Genomic DNA, 19143 nt, shown 5'->3' on the forward strand with positions numbered 1-19143 from the left:
AGGTCCAACGAGAGCTGAGAACAGCGAAGGATACATGGTGGTGGGATAAAGCTCACAAAATACAGGCATCTGCTGACAAATGGGACTCGAAGTCTTTGTACCATCAACTGCGTGCAGTCTATGGCCCACCATCATCAGTGTTTGCACCTCTTCGTGCAAAGACTGGAAATGTGCTGCTGCGTAAGCCAGACGAAATCAAGGTGAGATGGAGACAGCACTTCAGTGATGTCTTAAATCACGAGTCTGTAGTCAATCCTGCTGTCGTTGAGAAACTTGCACAAGCACCTATCATCCACCAGCTTGATGATCCACCCACGAATGATGAAATAATGGCCGCTGTAAAGTTGATGAATTCCAGAAAAGCACCTGGGAATGATGGAATTACCTGCTGAACTACTTCAGCAAGGAGACGACGTAATCTCTAGTCATTTGTATACAATATTTCACGATGTGTGGGCGAGAGGTGCAACTCCACAGCTCTGGAGAGATGCCATTCTCGTTTCACTTTATAAGAAGGGACCCAAAGATGTATATCTGACAACTATCGTGGGATCTCTCTACTGTCAGTTGTTGGAAAAGTGTTTGCCAGGGTACTGCTGCATCGGTTGCTGGATCATGTTGCGCCAAACATTTTGCCTGAGTCGCAATGTGGCTTCGGGCTGAATCGAGGAACAACTGACATGATCTTCACACCCTGACAGGCTCAAGAGAAGTGTAGAGAGCAACAACTGGATTTGTATCAGTGTTTCATCAACCTTTTGACACTGTGCACAGGCCAATTCTTTGGGGTATTCTTCTTAAGCCTGGGTGTCCAGAGAAGTTCACCGGGCTCATTCAATCTCTTCATTCAAGATTCAAGATGTTTATTTGTCATCTACACAATAACAGACACAGCAGTTTATTATTGGGTAATGAAATTCTTATTTTGCAACTACCCGACCAAACTATGCTTACTAATATAAAAAGAAATATATATAAAATACAAAATATAAAATATAAAGTGCATATGCAATGCAAAATATAAAAGTAGAATGAAAATAAACAAAAATAAACAATTTTAAAAAACAAACAAAAAAAACAATCAAACAATATGCAAACATCGAGGTAGATATACTGTGCAATATCTTGTGCAAAATTGCAAATATAGAGGTAGATGGTGATTATAATCCATGGTTCAAAAGCCTGATGGCCTGGGGGTAAAAACTGTTTGTCAGTCTAGTAGTTCTTGCTTTCACACTCCTGTAGCGTCTGCCAGATTGTAGAAGTGTAAATAATCTGTGTTGTGGGTGTGTTTGGTCCCTGATGATGCTCTGTGCCCTTTTTGTGACCTGGGTGTTGTAAATGTCCTGTAGTGGGGGGAGGACAGCTCCACAGATGAACTGTGCCATTTTAATGACATGCTGGAGAGCCTTTCTGTCCTGAGTTGTGCAGTTCCCGTACCACACAGTGATGGAATTTGTCAGGACACTCTCCACTGTGCACCTGTAGAAGTTGCTGAGGAGTTTGGTGGACAGTCCAAATTTCCTCAGCTTCCTCAAGAAGAAGAGTCTCTGTTCAGCCTCCTTGATGGTCTGCTGTGTGTTGTGTGTCCAGGTGATATCCTCACTGATGTGAGTTCCGAGGAATTTAAATGTTTTCACCCTCTCCACCTGTGTCCCGTCAATGTGCAGCGAGGCGTGCTGATCTCTCCTCCTCTTCCTTGGGTCAATAATCATCTCCTTGGTCTTCTCAGCATTCAAGGAGAGGTTATTTTCCCGGCACCAGGAGACCAGCCGAGCCACCTCCTCCCTGTAGGCTCTCTCATCTCCGCTGGTGATCAGCCCAATGACAGTGGTGTCCTCAGTGAACTTGATGATGGAAGTGTTACTCTGGGAGGGGGTGCAGTCGTAGGTGAAGAGGGTGTACAGGAGTGGACTGAGCACACAGCCTTGGGGGGGTCCCTGTGCTCACTATCTTGGTGCTGGATGTTCTGGTACCGACTCTGACAGCTTGGGGTCTGTTTGTGAGAAAGTCCAGGACCCAGCAGCAGAGGGAGGATGTCAGTCCAAGGGTGGAGAGCTTCTCAGTCAGTCTGCTGGGGATGACAGTGTTGAAGGCTGTCCACAAACAGCATTCGAACATGATGGGGATGACTGCTGCCTCCACGACCCGGTCCCGGATAAAGCGGAAGAAGACGAGACGAGACAAAGCAAACCTGCAGCATGGTTTGAGAGACATGAAAAACAGGTGGTGGTGTAACATCTCTGACAAAGTTCAAAGTGCATATGCCCAACATGACTCAAAGTAGGGTTAGGGTTAGGGTTAGACCTGGTAAGACCTGGTAAGACCTGGTCTTTTCCGTCAGGTCTTCGGTCTGACATCATCCACTGTTGTTCCTGTCAAATCAAAAGATGGCTTAACTATAATCAAAGACTCTGAGGGAGTCATGGGCCATTGGACAGAGCACTTCAGCGATTTATTCTTCAATCCATCAGTTGTTGATGAAACAGCTATTGACAACTTACCACAGAAAGATATGATTCAGGAGTTAGATGTGATTCCCACACAGGAAGAGAATGACCTTGCCATCAAAGAAATAAATTCAGGTAAAGCGCCTGGCTTAGATGGGATTCCAGTAGAATTGTTACAAAAAGGAGGTGAAAAAGTTAAATCAATTGTATACAGCTTGAGCCAGAAAAGTTGGGAAGGTACACCAATACCTAAAAATTGGATTGATGATATACTAGTATTACTGTTTAAAGGTAAAGGCTTTCAGTCAGTCTGTGATAATTATTGTGGCATCGCACTTCTAGAAGCGGTTGGAAAAGTGTTGTCCAGACTTCTTTTAAACAGAATGACAGATCATGTGTGTCCAGTTGTGATAAGAGTCACAGTCTGGTTTTCATTCAGTAAGAGGAACAATGGACATGATGATCTCTGCCAGACAACTGCAAAAGAAGTGTATTGAGCAGCGTGTTCCCTTGTATCAAGTCTTTGTGGACTTAACTAAGGCTTTTGACACCGTGAGCCATGAGTCTTATGAAAGATTCTCGGAAGGCTCTGATGCCCTCCCATTTTTGTCAACATGGTAAGAGGGCTGCATCACAATGTATGTGTTACCTTCAACGGATCACTTTCAGATGAAATTGCAGTTGATAATGGCGTAAAACAGAGTGATATCCTTGCACCAACCCTATTCTCCATCTACTTTGCTGTTGTATATGCATTCGGTGACTACAATATCGGCATAAGTATCCATTTCAGGACCACTGGAAAAGTCTTCAATCTCAGAAGATTTAACACAAGATCCAAGACCTTCCATGCACTAATCCATGAGTTGTTGTATGCTGATGGTGCAGTTTTCATTACAAACTCTGAGAAAGACATGCAGACTGTTATGGGCAAGTTTTCTGGAGTAGCCACTGCATTTGGTCTTACCATCAGTTTGAAAAAGACCAAGGTTATGTTCACTCCGCCACCTGGTGTACCATACAGTGAACCTAACATCACAGTAAATGGCACCAGATTGAGTGTTGTAGATATGTTTGTATACCTAGGAAGTACCATATCGAGAGACGGTTCATTACCTCTGTTGCCTTTGGGAAGTTAGAGAAGTGTTTGTGGTCAGATAGAGGAATAACTATTAAAACCAAAGTGACAGTTTACCAAGCATGTGTCTTGACTGCCTTATTGTATTCCTCTGAAGCCTGGACAACACTCTGCCATCACTTGAAGTGGCTTGAAAGATTTCACCAAAAATTCTTGAGATGAATGTTAAGCATCAAATGGCAATCAATGATCCCAGATAATATCGTTCTGGAAAAAGGAGGCTGTCCAAGCAGTGAGGCGATTACTACCAACAATCAAATAAGGTGGGCAGGACATGTCGTTCGTATGAAAGATGATAGAATCCCAAAGCAGCTATTTTATGGTCAACTGGAAATTGGAAAGTGCCCACAGCACAAGCCAAAGATACGATATAAGGATTGCATCAAGAGGGTGGCACAGTGGTGTAGTGGTTCACGCTGTCGCCTCACAGCAAGAAGGTCTGGGTTCGAGCCCCGTGGTCGGCAAGGGCCTTTCTGTGTGGAGTCTGCATGTTTTCCCCGTGTCCGCGTGGGTTTCCTCCGGGTGCTCCGGTTTCCCCCACAGTCCAAAGACATGCAGGTTAGGTCAACTGGTGACTCTAAATTTGACCGTAGATGTGAATGGTTGTCTGTGTCTATGTGTCAGCCCTGTGATGACCTGATGACTTGTCCAGGGTGGACCCTGCCTTTCGCCCGTAGTCAGCTGGGATAGGCTCCGGCTTGCCTGCGACCCTGTAGAACAGGATAAAGCGGCTAGAGATAATGAGATGAGATTGCATCAAAAATAATCTAAGAGCCATTGGAATTGATGTCAGTAACTGGGAATCTGAAAATCGTTCAGGGTGGAGGCACTCAATGAAACACGGCTGTTAGAATTTTGAGCAAAACTGTATCGAGCATGCAAAAATGAAACGTGCTGTTCGTAAGGGAGAGGAGATAGATCTGCCAGCTGAGACTAAGACATGGAAATATGAAGTTTGTGATCGCATCTTGCGATCAAAAGCTGGATATGTAAGCCATCTGAAAGTACATCAGATGGAGCAGAAGCAATCTACTTACGTTCATCTTCTACCACCAAAGCCTCAAGAGAACACCTGTACTGTTTGCAGCAAGGTGTGCAAATCGACATCTGGACTGAAGCGGCATATGAAAATACACAAGAATGAGATTCCACAGGCAGATCTAATCAATCCTGTGAAGACAACACTTTTTATCTGCCATGTATGTATGAAGCCTTGCAAGTCTGCTGCTGGACTAAATTCACACTTGAGAGCACAGGGACGGAGGCAAGATGAAGAAATTGATGAAGAATTGAGGATTGAGACTGCAATCATTTGACAAGAGGCAGCAATCAACAACGTGTGTCTGTGTGTATATATATATATATATATATATATATATATATATATATTGGATCAATATATCAATATATCAATATATATATTGGAAGTCAACTCATGACTGAGTAAGACCATTTCTTGTACTCGTAAACTTTTGGAGCATCTTAAAGATTATTTTCTTGTCGCTGATGATACCTCCCATGGCTTTTGAGACCTGAAAGAGTCTTGCAGTTCTTTCCACATTGCTGACATGTCAATCTTCCTTCAGCAGCTTGCCTTTCCGGATGTTGACTTTGATGGCTCTTGAGTCCACTGGCTGATCGACACACTTTATGGCAGATATGGCATGTATCATCATCGGGGATGTCATATTGGTAATTGACCTCCCAATGACTCCGTTTGTGGCTGCGAAGACCTACTTTTGAGAAGCAGATGTGGCCACATTGATCACATGTAAGAGACTCCTTTGAGCCTCGCTCTGGGAGAGGGGTGGCATCTCTCATATGTCTGCCTGCACATTTTTGTTGTGCATACTCTACTCTGTTGTTCTCGAAATCTTTGACACCAGTAGCAATCAGATTTCTCCACACCTGCCAATCTGATGCAAGGTCTTCCCAGGTGTCTACATCGATATGTGTCTTTTTGAGTGTGTCTTTGAGATTGTCTGTCTTTAAAGCGCTTGCGGGGTTTGCACTGCAGTTGTTTTCCTTGTGCTAACTCACAAAACATAACCTGCTTAGGCTTGCGAGTGTCTTCTAGGCAGACAAGGTGACCAGACCATCTAAGTTGATGTTTCATAACCATGCAGGGCTCGAAATTTGCGGTGGTCCGGTCACCCGAGGCGACTTAATTTGTCATCTCGTCTCGTCTTCTTCCGCTTATCCGGGACCGGGTCACGGAGGCAGCAGTCTAAGCATGGAAGCCCAAACTTCCCTTTCCCCAGACACCTCGGCTAGCTCCTCGGGAAGAACACCGAGGCATTCCCAGGCCAGCCGAGAGACATAGTCCCTCCAGCGTGTCCTGGGTCTTCCCCGGGGCCTCCTCCCGGGGGGACATGCCTGGAACACCTCCCCAGGGAGGCGTCCAGGAGGCATCCAAAAAAGATGCCCGAGCCACCTCAGCTGATTCCTCTCGATGTGGAGGAGCAGCGGCTCTACTCCAAGCTCCTCCCGAGTGACTGTGCTTCTCACCCTATCTCTAAGGGAGCGCCCAGCCACCCTGCGAAGGAAACTCATTTCAGCCGCTTGTATCCGCGATCTTGTTCTTTCAGTCATTACCCAAAGCTCATGACCATAGGTGAGAGTCGGAACGTAGATCGACCGGTAAATCGAGAGCTTCGCCTTTTGGCTCAGCTCCTTCTTCACCACGACGGACCGGTAAAGCGACCGCATCACTGCGGAGGCTGCACCAATCCGCCTGTCAATCTCACGCGCCATCCTTCCCTCACTCGTGAACAAGATCCCGAGATACTTAAACTCCTCCACTTGAGGCAGGACTTCTCCACCAACCTGAAGAGGGCAAGCCACCCTTTTCCGGTCGAGAACCATGGCCTCGGACTTGGAGGTGCTGATTCTCATCCCAGCCGCTTCACACTCTACTGCAAACCACCCCAGTGCATGCTGGAGGGCCTGGTTTGAAGAAGCCAACAGGATAACATCATCCGCAAAAAGCAGAGATGAAATCCCATGGTTCCCAAAAAGGATTCCTTCCGGCCCCTGGCTGCGCCTAGAAATTCTATCCATAAAAATTATGAACAGAACCGGTGACAAAGGGCAGCCCTGCCGGAGTCCAACATGCACTGGGAACAGGTCTGACTTACTGCCAGTAATGCGAACCAGACTCTTGCTCCGTTCGTACAGGGACCGGACAGCCCTTAGCAAAGGGCCCCGAACCCCATACTCCCGAAGCACCCCCCACAGAATACCACGGGGGACATGGTCGAATGCCTTCTCCAGATCCACAAAGCACATGTGGACTGGTTGGGCAAACTCCCATGAACCCTCGAGCACCCTATGAAGGGTATAGAGCTGGTCCAGTGTTCCGCGACCAGGACGAAAACCACATTGTTCCTCCTGGATCCGAGGTTCGACTATCGGTCGAATTCTCCTCCAGGGTTTACTCCAGGGTACTGGAGAGGTTTGCTTTGTGTTCTTTGAAAGACTTTTCAATCTGAGTATGATTGGCCAGCATGGGGTCTAGAAGGGATTGGCGGAGAGAATGCTTCGAAATATACCAGTGCATCTCAAAAAATTAGAATGCCATTGGGGCGTCGTGGCTCAGGTGGATAAGGCGCCATACCATAAATCCGGGGACCCGGGTTCGATTCCGACCCGAGGTCATTTCCTGATCCCTCCCTGTCTCTCTCTCCCGCTCATTTCCTGTCTCTACACTGTCCTATCCAATAAAGGTGAACCCCCCCCAAAAAAAATTAGAATACCATGAAAAAGTTCCTTTTTTTATAATTTAATTCAAAAAGGTAAACTTTCATATATTCTATATTCATTACAATGTAAAGTGAAATATTTAAAGCCTTTTTTGTTTTAATTTTGATGATTATGACTTATAGCACATGAAAATCAGAAATCCAGTATCTCAAATTATTAGAATATTCCCTAAGATCAATCAAAAAAGGATTTACAATACAGAAATGTCCAACTTCTGAAAAGTATATTCATTTATACACTCAATACTTGGTTGGGGTTTCTTTACCATGAATTACTGTCAATGCAGTACTTTCAATGTACTTTCAATACTTTCAATGCAGTGTGGCATGGAGGTGATCAGTCTATGGCACTGCTGAGGTGTTATTGAAGCCCAGGTTGCTTTGATAGTGGCCTTCAGCATATCTGTATTTTTGGGTCAGGTGTTTCTCGTCTTCCTCTTGACAATACCCCATAGATTCTCTATGGGGTTCAGGTCAGGCAAGTTGGCTGGCTAATCAAAAACAGTAATATCATGGTCAGCAAACCATTTGGTAGTAGTTTTGGCACTGTGGGTAGGTGCTAAGTTCTGCTGGAAAAGGAAATCAGCATCTCCAAAAAGCTCGTCAGCAGATGGAAGCATGAAGTGCTCTAAAATCTCCTGGTAGATGGCTGTGTTGACTTTGGACTTGATAAAATACAGTGGCCCAACACCAGCAGATGACATGGCACCCCAACTCATCACAGACTGTGGAAACTTCACACTGGGCTTCAAACACCTTGGATTCTGTGCCTCTCCACTCTTGCTCCAGACTCTAGAACCGTGATTTCCAAATTAAATGCAAAATGTACTTTCATCTGAAAAGAGGACTTTGGACCACTGAGCAACAGTCCATTTCTTTCTCTCCTTAGCCCAGATAAGACACTTCTGACATTGTCTCTGGCTCAGGAGTAGCTTGATATTAGCAATGCGAAAGTTGTATCCCCTTTCTTGAAGATGTCTGTTCGTGATGGGTCTTCATACACTGACACCAGCCTCAGTCCACTCCTTGTGAAGCTCTCCCAAGTTCTTGAATCAACTTTTCTTGACAATCCTCTCAAGACCAGCCTCAAGACCATCCCTGTTGCTTGTGCACCTTTTCCAGCCACCCTTTTCAGCAATGACCTTTTGTGGCTTACCCTCCTTGTGGAGGGCATCAGTGATCATCTTCTGGACAACAGTCAAGTCAGCAGTCTTCCCCGTGATTGTGGCTGTGTGTACTGAACTAGACCAAGAGATATACCATGTTCATACTGTTTTACTCAAACTCGAAATGAAATATTCTAATATTTTGAGATGTTTTTTTTTATGTTTTTGTACTGTATGCCATACTGAATAAAATTAAAATAGAAAAATGCTTGAAACATTTTAGTTTGTGTAATGACTCTATAATATATAACTTTCACTTTTTTAAATAACTGATGGAAAATATTGAACTTTTTCACAATATTCTAATTTTTTGAGATGCACTAGTATATTACATACACACACAGTGAAACAATATATACACAGGCAAACAGCCCAAAACAGCAGGCTAGATCAAAAATGAGAATATAGGCAAAAGAGTCGGTCAAGGCACAAACAGTACATCAAAGGCTAAGCGAGGACATGAACGAGAAACAGGAAATCAAAACAACGGGTAGAAAGGCTCAGTAATGCGTACATGCGTATCATAATACTTCGTGATGCAAATGCATCAGCACACTCCTTAAATAGGCAAACACATAGTTCCTTAATTGAGCTCAGATGCACCTTGTTCCCGGCACGCGTGCTGGAGTCCACTCGGAGCGGGCGCAGCCCAAGGCACACCCTCAGGTGCACGGGCCACAGCACACAAGACTGACATTTCATCACTGATGAAGCTAGCAAATCTCAAAATTAATCTAAATTGGAATGATAGGCCTAGAAATTCATATATTTTTTCACCAGCCAGCCGGACTAGTTACCTTCCAAAGTAACTAGCCAAACAGAAAATCAACTAGCCAAAATTTGTTCATGTATGAATTTTACTTCTGTCAAAAATAATGCAAAAGAGAATAGTTACCATTGTTCATGACTAATGTGCATTTATTTCAAAACCCGAGTATTTTGATACTGTTGTTAAATACATAAATGAGAACAACACAGAGCACCATAATATAATATCAACAAATAATAATATATTGGAAAACTTGGTGTATGAGTATTGAAAGCAAATATACTTACTATCATGACTATAGCACCCAAAATATGTCCAACATGCTTTCTGTATTTAACCATTTATGAGAGAGAAAGCATTAGGAGCTTCATATTGACTAGGAATCAACTTGAAAAAAATTAACTATTCCATAAAAATCGTATTGCAGCCAAGGCCTACCCTGGTCCCACGTTTGCTTACAAGTCCTTTGTCGTTTCTCCTGCTCGTACGCTTTCTCGGCGGCCTTTTTCTCCTCTTAAGACCAAGTTCGCTTTGGCCCTGTCTCTGGTGGTTTCTGTACACCTTTCAGAAAATTCCACATGGCAACGTAGCTTTGGCAGATGTAGATGTAAACAACAACAAAAACACGTGTTTAAATGGGCGATAATGTGGCCACATCTATTGAATTTGATAACGTGATGTGGCAGCGGGGGCGTGGCCAAGCGTCAGTCTGTGAATGGAGGGCGGAGTCAGGGAAGGTAAGTGGTGGAATCATTGCACCTGATGGGGATTAACCTGTGTTTGTGTCTTCCCCAGTGACCGTGCCCTTTAAAAGGAGAGCAGAGAAAGGGAGCTCTCTCTCCCCAACCAGAACACGTGTGTGTGCGCGCGCGGGGCTGGGAAGTGATAAAAGGCTGAAAAGCTAGCAATAAATAGTTAATTGAGAACTCAGTTCTGGCCTGCCGTGCTTCTGTGCTCCACCCACCTGGTCCAATACTACACGTGATTACCGCAATATTCAACGAGATGCGTTATATGCATGCGCAGTAGTGAAAAAAACGACAGCCTGACTCGTACACGATATGATTCGGAATTCTTTGATAGTTTCCATCCTGCCGATACACACATCGATGAACACAGACACGGCACGTGCTTAATATGTGGCGGCTTTAGTTGATGGTGTGTCTGAATCTTTGCTTCATATATATATTTTTTATTTTCAACTAGCCAGCCAGGCTGGCTAGTGACAGGAATTACCCGCCAAATGACAAATTAAGTTGCCTCGGGCAACCGGACCACCGCAAATTTCGAGCCCTGAATGATATGGCGATCTGGCCACTGTGTAAACAGTTTTCAAAATGGCGGCGCTGACACTTCACGTTTGAAGTCTTGCACAAGTCTCATGAAGATCGCACGGATAAGCTACACCTGCCATGGACGATACGAACTACATTCAACATGGCTAAAAACCAAAAAGGCTGATAAGTGTAATATAATACGCCAATACAAGTCACGATATAAGGTTAATAAAACCGAAAACTTAATTGAATAACACGTTAATTAAGAAATAAAACAAGTTTAAAAATGACAACAGTTCTCCTTTAAGAGGGGGTAACTGCCAGATGACACCCCCGCAATTGGCCTGCAATGCTATTTTCGAGGACCAGAATGAAGAGCTTAAGACGGGCATTAAAACATAGCAATAGACTAGGCTGTTACCGCTCACGGTTACCAGAGGACTAGCCCCCACTGTAACCCTAGCTGTATAGGCAAGAGACCGAGGGCTACGGAAACGAAGATCAGTGCCGCCCAATGCGCCCAACTGCATGGCATGGGAAGGACTTTAGAGATGGACTAGGCTGCATGTTCATTTAAAACTGTTGTAACTTGCCCAACCGTAACTGACTGTCATATGTACCAGAAGTTTTCAAGCTTGTTGGGGCTGAAGCACATGAAAGGTCAAACCAGAACGTCAAGGCACACCAAATTAAAGTTGGTTATCGATTATGAAGAATGTCACACACATTATGATGGGCAATAAGATAATTCGCAAGATATGACCCAGATTGCACTACAGCAGACTGTCAAATAATGAATAAAAAGATAGGTAAATCAGACAGGCAATTGTATAATTTATTAAAAACTTGAGGCAACACTCATTACAGTGTTTTCCATGAGTTACCTCGACCATGGTGACCATGGTGGCCGAAGCAATTTGAAAACACACCATTTGATTTGAGACTGATAGCATTAACTTTACAGTATCTACTACAGTCATCCACTAGTACAAACAATACTATGGTTATCAATTTAAGACAGCAAACAGATAATGTCAATGCAGAAGTTAGCATTGATAATTAGCATTCATCAAACTTTAGCTTAGTTAGGGAATGTTAACATTAGCATGTCCAACTATCGTCTCCTTGCTTTAAAACAGTGCACTGTTGAATTTGTAGAGTTTTAGCTTGTTTGAGTCAGAAAAGCTGCTAACACATCCGGTAGCATGTATTAGTCATTCAAAATACAAGCACATGCTCTAACCGGAGTTCAAAATAGGTCTATTTTTGGTTAAAATGAAATTATTCTGTATGTTCTCTATTTAATATTTTTGAAAAAAAAAAACATTTGAACACAGGTAACCACTTCTGCTTCATTTCTTTAAGGGCTGAAATGTATGCTCTAAGTCTTTTTTTTTTAAACAACTGAACTGTTAATCTCCTTAACCATGCATTGCAGGTGTGACCTTTTTACTGTGGCATCACCATTCATACCGATACAACCAGTGTCGTCGTCTTCTTTTGGCTGCTCCCGATTAGGGGTCACCACAGCGGATCTTTCATCTCCATTGCTCCCTGTCTTCCGCATCCTTCTCTACCACACCTGCCACTTTCATATCCTCTCTCACCACATCCATGAATCTCCTCTTTGGCCTTCCTCGTTTTCGTTTGCCTGGCAGCTCCATCCTCAACATTCTCCTTCCCACATGCTCTGCATCTCTTCTCAGGATGTGCCCATACCATCTCAGTCTCATCTGTCTTAGCTTAATTCCCAACCTCCAACTTTGTCTCCTGTCTCTTCATTAAGGGTATGGTCTCCAATCCATACATCACAGCTGGTCTCACTACTGTCTTATACAACCCTGATTCCAAAAAAGTTGGGACAAAGTACAAATTGTAAATAAAAACGGAATGCAATGATGTGGAAGTTTCAAAATTCCATATTTTATTCAGAATAGAACATAGATGACATATCAAATGTTTAAGCTGAGAAAATGTATCATTTAAAGAGAAAAATTAGGTGATTTTAAATTTCATGACAGCAACACATCTCAAAAAAGTTGGAACAAAGACATGTTTACCACTGTGAGACATCCCCTTTTCTCTTTACAACAGTCTGTAAACGTCTGGGGACTGAGGAGACAAGTTGCTCAAGTTTAGGGATAGGAATGTTAACCCATTCTTGTCTAATGTAGGATTCTAGTTACTCAACTGTCTTAGGTCTTTTTTGTCGTATCTTCAATTTTATGATGCGCCAAATGTTTTCTCTGGGTGAAAGATCTGGACTGCAGCATGGCCAGTTCAGTACCCGGACCCTTCTTCTACGCAGCCATGATGCTGTAATTGATGCAGTATGTGGTTTGGCATTGGCATGTTGGAAAATGCAAAGTCTTCCCTGAAAAAGACGTCATCTGGATGGGAGCATATGTTGCTCTAGAACCTGGATATACCTTTCAGCATTGATGGTGTCTTTCCAGATGTGTAAGCTGCCCATGCCACACGCACTAATGCAACCCTGTACCATCAGAGATGCAGGCTTCTGAACTGAGCGCAGATGATAACTCGGGTCGTCCTTCTCCTCTTTAGTCCGAATGACACGGAGCCCCTGATTTCCATAAAGAACTTCAAATTTTGATTCGTCTGACCACAGAACAGTTTTCCACTTTGCCACAGTCCATTTTAAATGAGCCTTGGCCCAGAGAAGACGTCTGCGCTTCTGGATCATGTTTAGATACGGCTTCTTCTTTGAACTATAGAGTTTTAGCTGGCAATGGCAGATGGCACGGTGAATTGTGTTCACAGATAATGTTCTCTGGAAATATTCCTGAGCCTATTTTGTGATTTCCAATACAGAAGCATGCCTGTATGTGATGCAGTGCCATCTAAGAGCCCGAAGATCACGGGCACCCAGTATGGTTTTCCGGCCTTGACCCTTATGCACAGAGATTCTTCCAGATTCTCTGAATCTTTTGATGATATTATGCACTGTAGATGATGATATGTTCAAACTCTTTGCAATTTTACACTGTCAAACTCCTTTCTGATATTACTCCACTATTTGTCGGTACAGAATTAGGGGGATTGGTGATCCTCTTCCCATCTTTATTTCTGAGAGCCGCTGCCACTCCAAGATGCTCTTTTTATACCCAGTCATGTTAATGACCTATTGCCAATTGACCTAATGAGTTGCAATTTGGTCCTCCAGCTGTTCCTTTTTTGTACCTTTAATTTTTCCAGCCTCTTATTGCCCCTGTCCCAACTTTTTTTTAGATGTGTTGCTATCATGAAATTTCAAATGAGCCAATATTTGTCATGAAATTTCAAAATGTCTCACTTTCGACATTTGATATGTTGTCTATGTTCTATTGTGAATACAATATCAGTTTTTGAGATTTGTAAATTATTGCATTCCGTTTTTATTTACAATTTGTACTTTGTCCCAACTTTTTTGGAATTGGGGATGTACGTAATTTTGAAACTTCCACATCATTGCATTCCGTTTTTATTTGCAATTTGTACATTGTCCCAACTTTTTTGGAATCGGGGATGTATGTAATTTTGAAACTTCCACATCATTGCATTCTGTTTTTATTTACAATTTGTACTTTGTCCCAACTTTTTTGGAATCGGGGATGTATGTAATTTTGAAACTTCCACATCATTGCATTCCATTTTTATTTACAATTTGTACATTGTCCCAACTTTTTTGGAATCGGGGTTGTAGCAGTTCTTCTCTAGGTAGGCTGTCAGCCTGTGAGACAAAATGCTGAAGAAAACCTTCCCTTCAATGTTGTAGGTACATTCAGTCCGTCTCTTTAAGAAACTACATTTCCCATCAGCCAACTTCCGCGTTGACCTACGTCACGCGTGGGCGGGATCATCTACGTCACATCCTCCAGGAAGGCATAAACCACCCAGAAACTCCTAGCTCCTCCTCTTTTGGCGCCGTGATTCAACACGGACACAAGGAGGAATCGCTCGCTCCACCCAAGCAAACCAGAAAAAGACCTCTTTCTTGCAAGATCCACGATTTAGCGCGATTTCTTTCTTACCCTTGGCCAAGGTAGACTCCAGAGTCGCGCGATCTTTAACTCAATCGAGTTACAACTGGTTTTATTCGTATTAGAAGTGACGTCACGACTGTCGCCCAAGCAGTTTTAATTCAAAGCGCTGTGCACATTGTTTGACCAGAGTTTTCTTCCCACAAGCTACGAAGCGTCGGACCCAGAATTCTCTGCTTTCCACAGACGTGCTCCATGAGCTCCTGTGAAACAGCCTCTCCGAGTAATTCCCTGTGCTTCACGGAGATCTCCACAATGGTGAAAACTCCAAAGTCTCGGGACATCTTCTCATAATCTCGCATAGAAGCGGGATACAGAAGTAAGACTTGGCATTTTTGGGCATAATCAAAACCTAGTCTTAGGAATTAGCTTTTATTGAAGTAGTGTGAATTTAAACTCGAACAGTTTAATTGTTTACATTGTTTGACACGCAGCGTGTTGAATTGTTGATTGTTCTGTTTTGTTTTAATCTCTCAATTGTTTAATAGATAGGCTGTGCATGCTTCTCTTTATTCCGTACTAACATACTTAATTTCCTTATACATCTTGACCGCATCAAGATTTCAGTGGATTCAGTATTGTTATGAGCTAGTGGGTTAACTACCGGCTAGTCCTTTGTTACTTAGAAACATGTGGTCACAGGCCTCAACAGGCCTCACAAACACCTTAGCTAAACACATGGCTAATTCTTTTGTTCCATTAGCCTCCAGGGCTAATTGTATTGTCTCAAGGGGTCACAAGGCCTCCACCACATGGAGTTAGGTACACAGAGCTAATCTTTTGTCTCCAACACATGGCGGTCCTCCCCCCCACTCACATACACACCTTTTGTTTTAACTCCACGAGGTAGGGTCCTTGGGCCTTAGCTAACCACACGGCTAATTCTTTTGTCCACTTAGCAACACAAAGCTAATCTAGGCCTCACCACGTGCTCAAACACACCTCAGTTAGCATCCCACGCGAGCTTCTTTCTTTTGCTAGGCCATAGGCCTAGCCACGTAGTCAACTCCTCCCCCACAAACACATGTGGAGAGCTATGTGGAGAGCACAAACACTACCAGAGCTAATCCCTTTTGTTCTATGTAGATAACATTTCTTTGTCTTAGCTAGCAACCAAGCTAGGCCTCACCAGGCCTGACACACACAAACACATCTTAATTAGCACACAAAACTAATCTTTTGTTTTCACCACAACACACCCACACTCATCAAGTATATCTCACTGTTTGTATATATTTCAACTGCCATTATTCATTTTTATCTTTGGTATAATAAATTCATTTATTACTGAAACTGTGTGTTTATTTGTGTTCCAATATCTCTGAAGTCCCCAATCTCCAAAGAATTCTAAAAGGTGCATATGATTTATGTAATATGGTAAGTGATCATAATAATTTGGAATATACCATAATTTAGCTGTTTGGTAATTTATTATTAAGCACCAAAATTAATGGTATTAATTAATGAGACTGATTAATGAGACTGATTCCATGAGTGATTTAATGATATGAGACTGATTCAATGAAAATGATTCACTGAAAACGATTCAAATGAGACTGATTCAATTTTAATTATTAACCTTCAGATTTAATGAGATTGATCACTCAATTACCCAAATGCACCTACAATGTTCAAAAGACTGATGTGGCAAAACTGGTTGATATCAGCAGAATCCTTTTCCTTTGGAATTAGGACACCCCCTGCCCTCCTCCAGGCTGTTGGTATTGCTTGTTTCTACCACAACCACCCTCATCAGTCTCCACAGGAGCAGTAAAATATATGGAGCATTCTTGTAAAGACTGTATGGTACTCCGTTGGGCCCAGGGAATGATGCAGCTCTTGACCGGCGTACAGTTGTTACCACCTCACTCCACTTGGGAGGGCTGATGTCTAGCTGATGTCCAGGGGAAGGTATTGGTGGCATGTCGGGTGGGAGGATGATCTGTTTGCAATGCCAGCTGTCCATGTGGATTTCTTGAAGGTGAGCCTCGAGGGTTTTTTTGATGCAAGTTTGCCACTTTCCTCCTTTATACTTATAAAGTTTCTGTCAATATGTTTGTCATGCTTGTATGATAAACATTTCAAAAATATTAATCTAAATACATGACGTATTCATTCTCAACCTGTTGAGCTTTGCCGACAAAGCTCTCAAGCCCAGAGTAATAAATTATACAATAAAGAAATATTTGCCTGAGCATTATTCAGTTGTTACTAATATTTCTATTATTAACAGGTGAATTTCCACCACACTGGCTAAAAGAATTGATGTAGGATCACATTGTGATCAAACTTGTGATTTACACCATGACTCCACATATCACTGACAAGAAGAAATTGAAATTAATTGGAGCTACCTTCATCTAGTCATCATATTTTGTTCCTTAAAAATCTACAATCTTTTTGATAAATTGATGACAAACTCACAACCAAGGAGTCTCCACTGTTCCCGGTTTCTTCTCCATTTACCAACTCCCCTTGGTAGGGTCCGAAGTGTGCACCTACTGGAACAGTACCCCCCTTATTAAACACTCCCAGGCCTGCATCAGGGATACTGGACTTCTGGATTTCTAGCCCAGGAGGAAGAGTTTGTCTGGCTCGGTCAGGGACTCCCATGGGAACAAAAGTATCTGGGATGAAGAGGGGTGGTCCATGAATCTCACATTTGTTGAGGAAGAAGGATTTGCAAACCTCGCAGTCTGGGAGTAGAGAAAACACAACAGGAAGAAATGAGGTACAAATGTGTGTGTATATCTAAGACCATATACAGTATGTTAGTACTCATCTCATCTCATCATCTCTAGCCACTTTATCCTGTTCTACAGGGTCACAGGCAAGCTGGAGCCTATCCCAGCTGACTATGGGCGAAAGGCGGGGTACACCCTGGACAAGTCACCAGGTCATCACAGTCTCGGATTCATATTTAATTTTAAAAAAATCACTTAGTAGCAATGTAAGCATAACCAATTTGCTGAAGAAGAAACCAGTGGACCCAGAGGAACCCCTGTCAGCGTGGGTGAGAACTTGCAAAACTTCACACAGACAGCAACCCGAGCTTAGAATTGAATCCAAGACCCTGGAGTTGCGCCACTGACGCCCCTAAATCCATATACAAATATTTGGACTCCTGTCTCTCACACCCATATGTGCTTATTGAACATCCCATTCCAGGGTCATGCTGAAGGGCATACTCTTTGGCCCCTATTAAATCACAGCCGGTTGGGGTCTTCTGCTAGCTCATAGCACTTTCCTCCAGGTGTGTTTTGCTATCCTGTGACGCAGCATGGGCTGCATTTGGAAAAGAGGAGTATGGCAGCAGGGGTGTGGCCAAGTGTCAGTTTGTGAATGGAGGGTGGGGCTGGGGAAGGTGAGTGGCAAAGTCAATATACCTGCTGTCAAATAATGTTTTGTGTGTGTGTGCGCACGCGTGCGTTGCAGTGATGATGGAGGATAGAAAAGGAGGGGAAGAGCAAAGAGAAGATAGCTCCCTGAACCAGAAAGCAACTGTGTGTGTGTGTGTCCTAAAATCGAGCGAGTGTGAAGCTGAAAAGCCAAAATAAATGTGTGTGAATATCTCCCACCTGCCGTGCTTCTGTACTCCACCCACATCAGGGACTTGTTACAGTGTTGCTGAAACCCAGGAGTACGGAAGGGAACCACCACATGGAGTCGTCGCCATTCAAAGATCTCATCCATGCCCTTGCTACTGCCCAGCAGAACAAGCATCAAGCAGCGATCGCTCTACGGAAGAAGCAAGAACAATGCTTCAAAGCCTTGATGCTGGCCCAGCAGGAAGATCGCCAGGCGTTCTGGCACTTGCTCGCATCGGCGGGGTCCTTGACCACCACCACAGCAAACCCTCCCTACATCACCCTCATGACAATCTGGAAGCCTTTATAGCACGCTTTGAGCAAGCGGCCAAAGCGTGAGGATGGCCGGTCAAGTAGCGCACGGCGTGCCTACCTCTGCTACTGATTGGAAAGGCACAGCTCACCGCCGACAGCCTACTCGTATAAGCCGACCTGCAGTATGTTGGCCGCTCCCCGGAACATTGCCAGTGCTTCCGGACACTGACATGGGAGGAGGTCGGCCAGCCATTTGCATTTGGCCAACAGCTCCAGGATGCCTGCCGGTGATGGCAGAGGCCAGACAACCGCGACGCCGAAGGGATCATCGACCTGGTGACACTGGAACAGTTCATTGTGTAACTTCTGAAAGGAATGGCGGAGTGGGTCCAGTGTAATCACCCGGCATCGCTAGATCAAGCCATCGAGCTGGCGAAGGACCATCTGGAGGCAGTTCCGATGGCAGGCGGACGCGTCACCTCTTCCCTTTTTCTCTCTCCTCTCCCTTTTGCTCTCTCCTCTCCCCTTCCCTTCCCCCAACGAGGAGGTGGAGGCCTATCTTCCCCTTCCATGTCAGTCCCCCCCCCCCGAGGTGAGTGATGCCTATAACGCCGGTGCAGAGGGGAAGCCTGGACAAGTGTCCTGGCACTGCGGGGAGCCCAGACATCTCCAGAGTCAGTGTTCTGCAATGGAGGTGGGA

General features: G+C 43.9%; 1 protein-coding gene across 5 annotated transcripts in view; it reads right to left on the reverse strand.

Moving 5' to 3' along the window:
- The window catches only part of LOC132870999 (gastrula zinc finger protein XlCGF26.1-like), a 241713-nt gene that overhangs the window by 182201 nt on the left and 40369 nt on the right, over window positions 1–19143 (reverse strand). For all 5 annotated transcript variants that reach the window (XM_060905121.1, XM_060905124.1, XM_060905120.1 and 2 more), the window contains one exon: window positions 17026–17297. In XM_060905121.1, the coding sequence (XP_060761104.1) occupies window positions 17026–17297 (272 nt within the window). The remainder of the gene's footprint in view (window positions 1–17025; window positions 17298–19143) is intronic.

This window comes from Neoarius graeffei, chromosome 22 (genome assembly GCF_027579695.1).
Source record: "Neoarius graeffei isolate fNeoGra1 chromosome 22, fNeoGra1.pri, whole genome shotgun sequence".
NCBI lineage: Eukaryota > Metazoa > Chordata > Actinopteri > Siluriformes > Ariidae > Neoarius > Neoarius graeffei.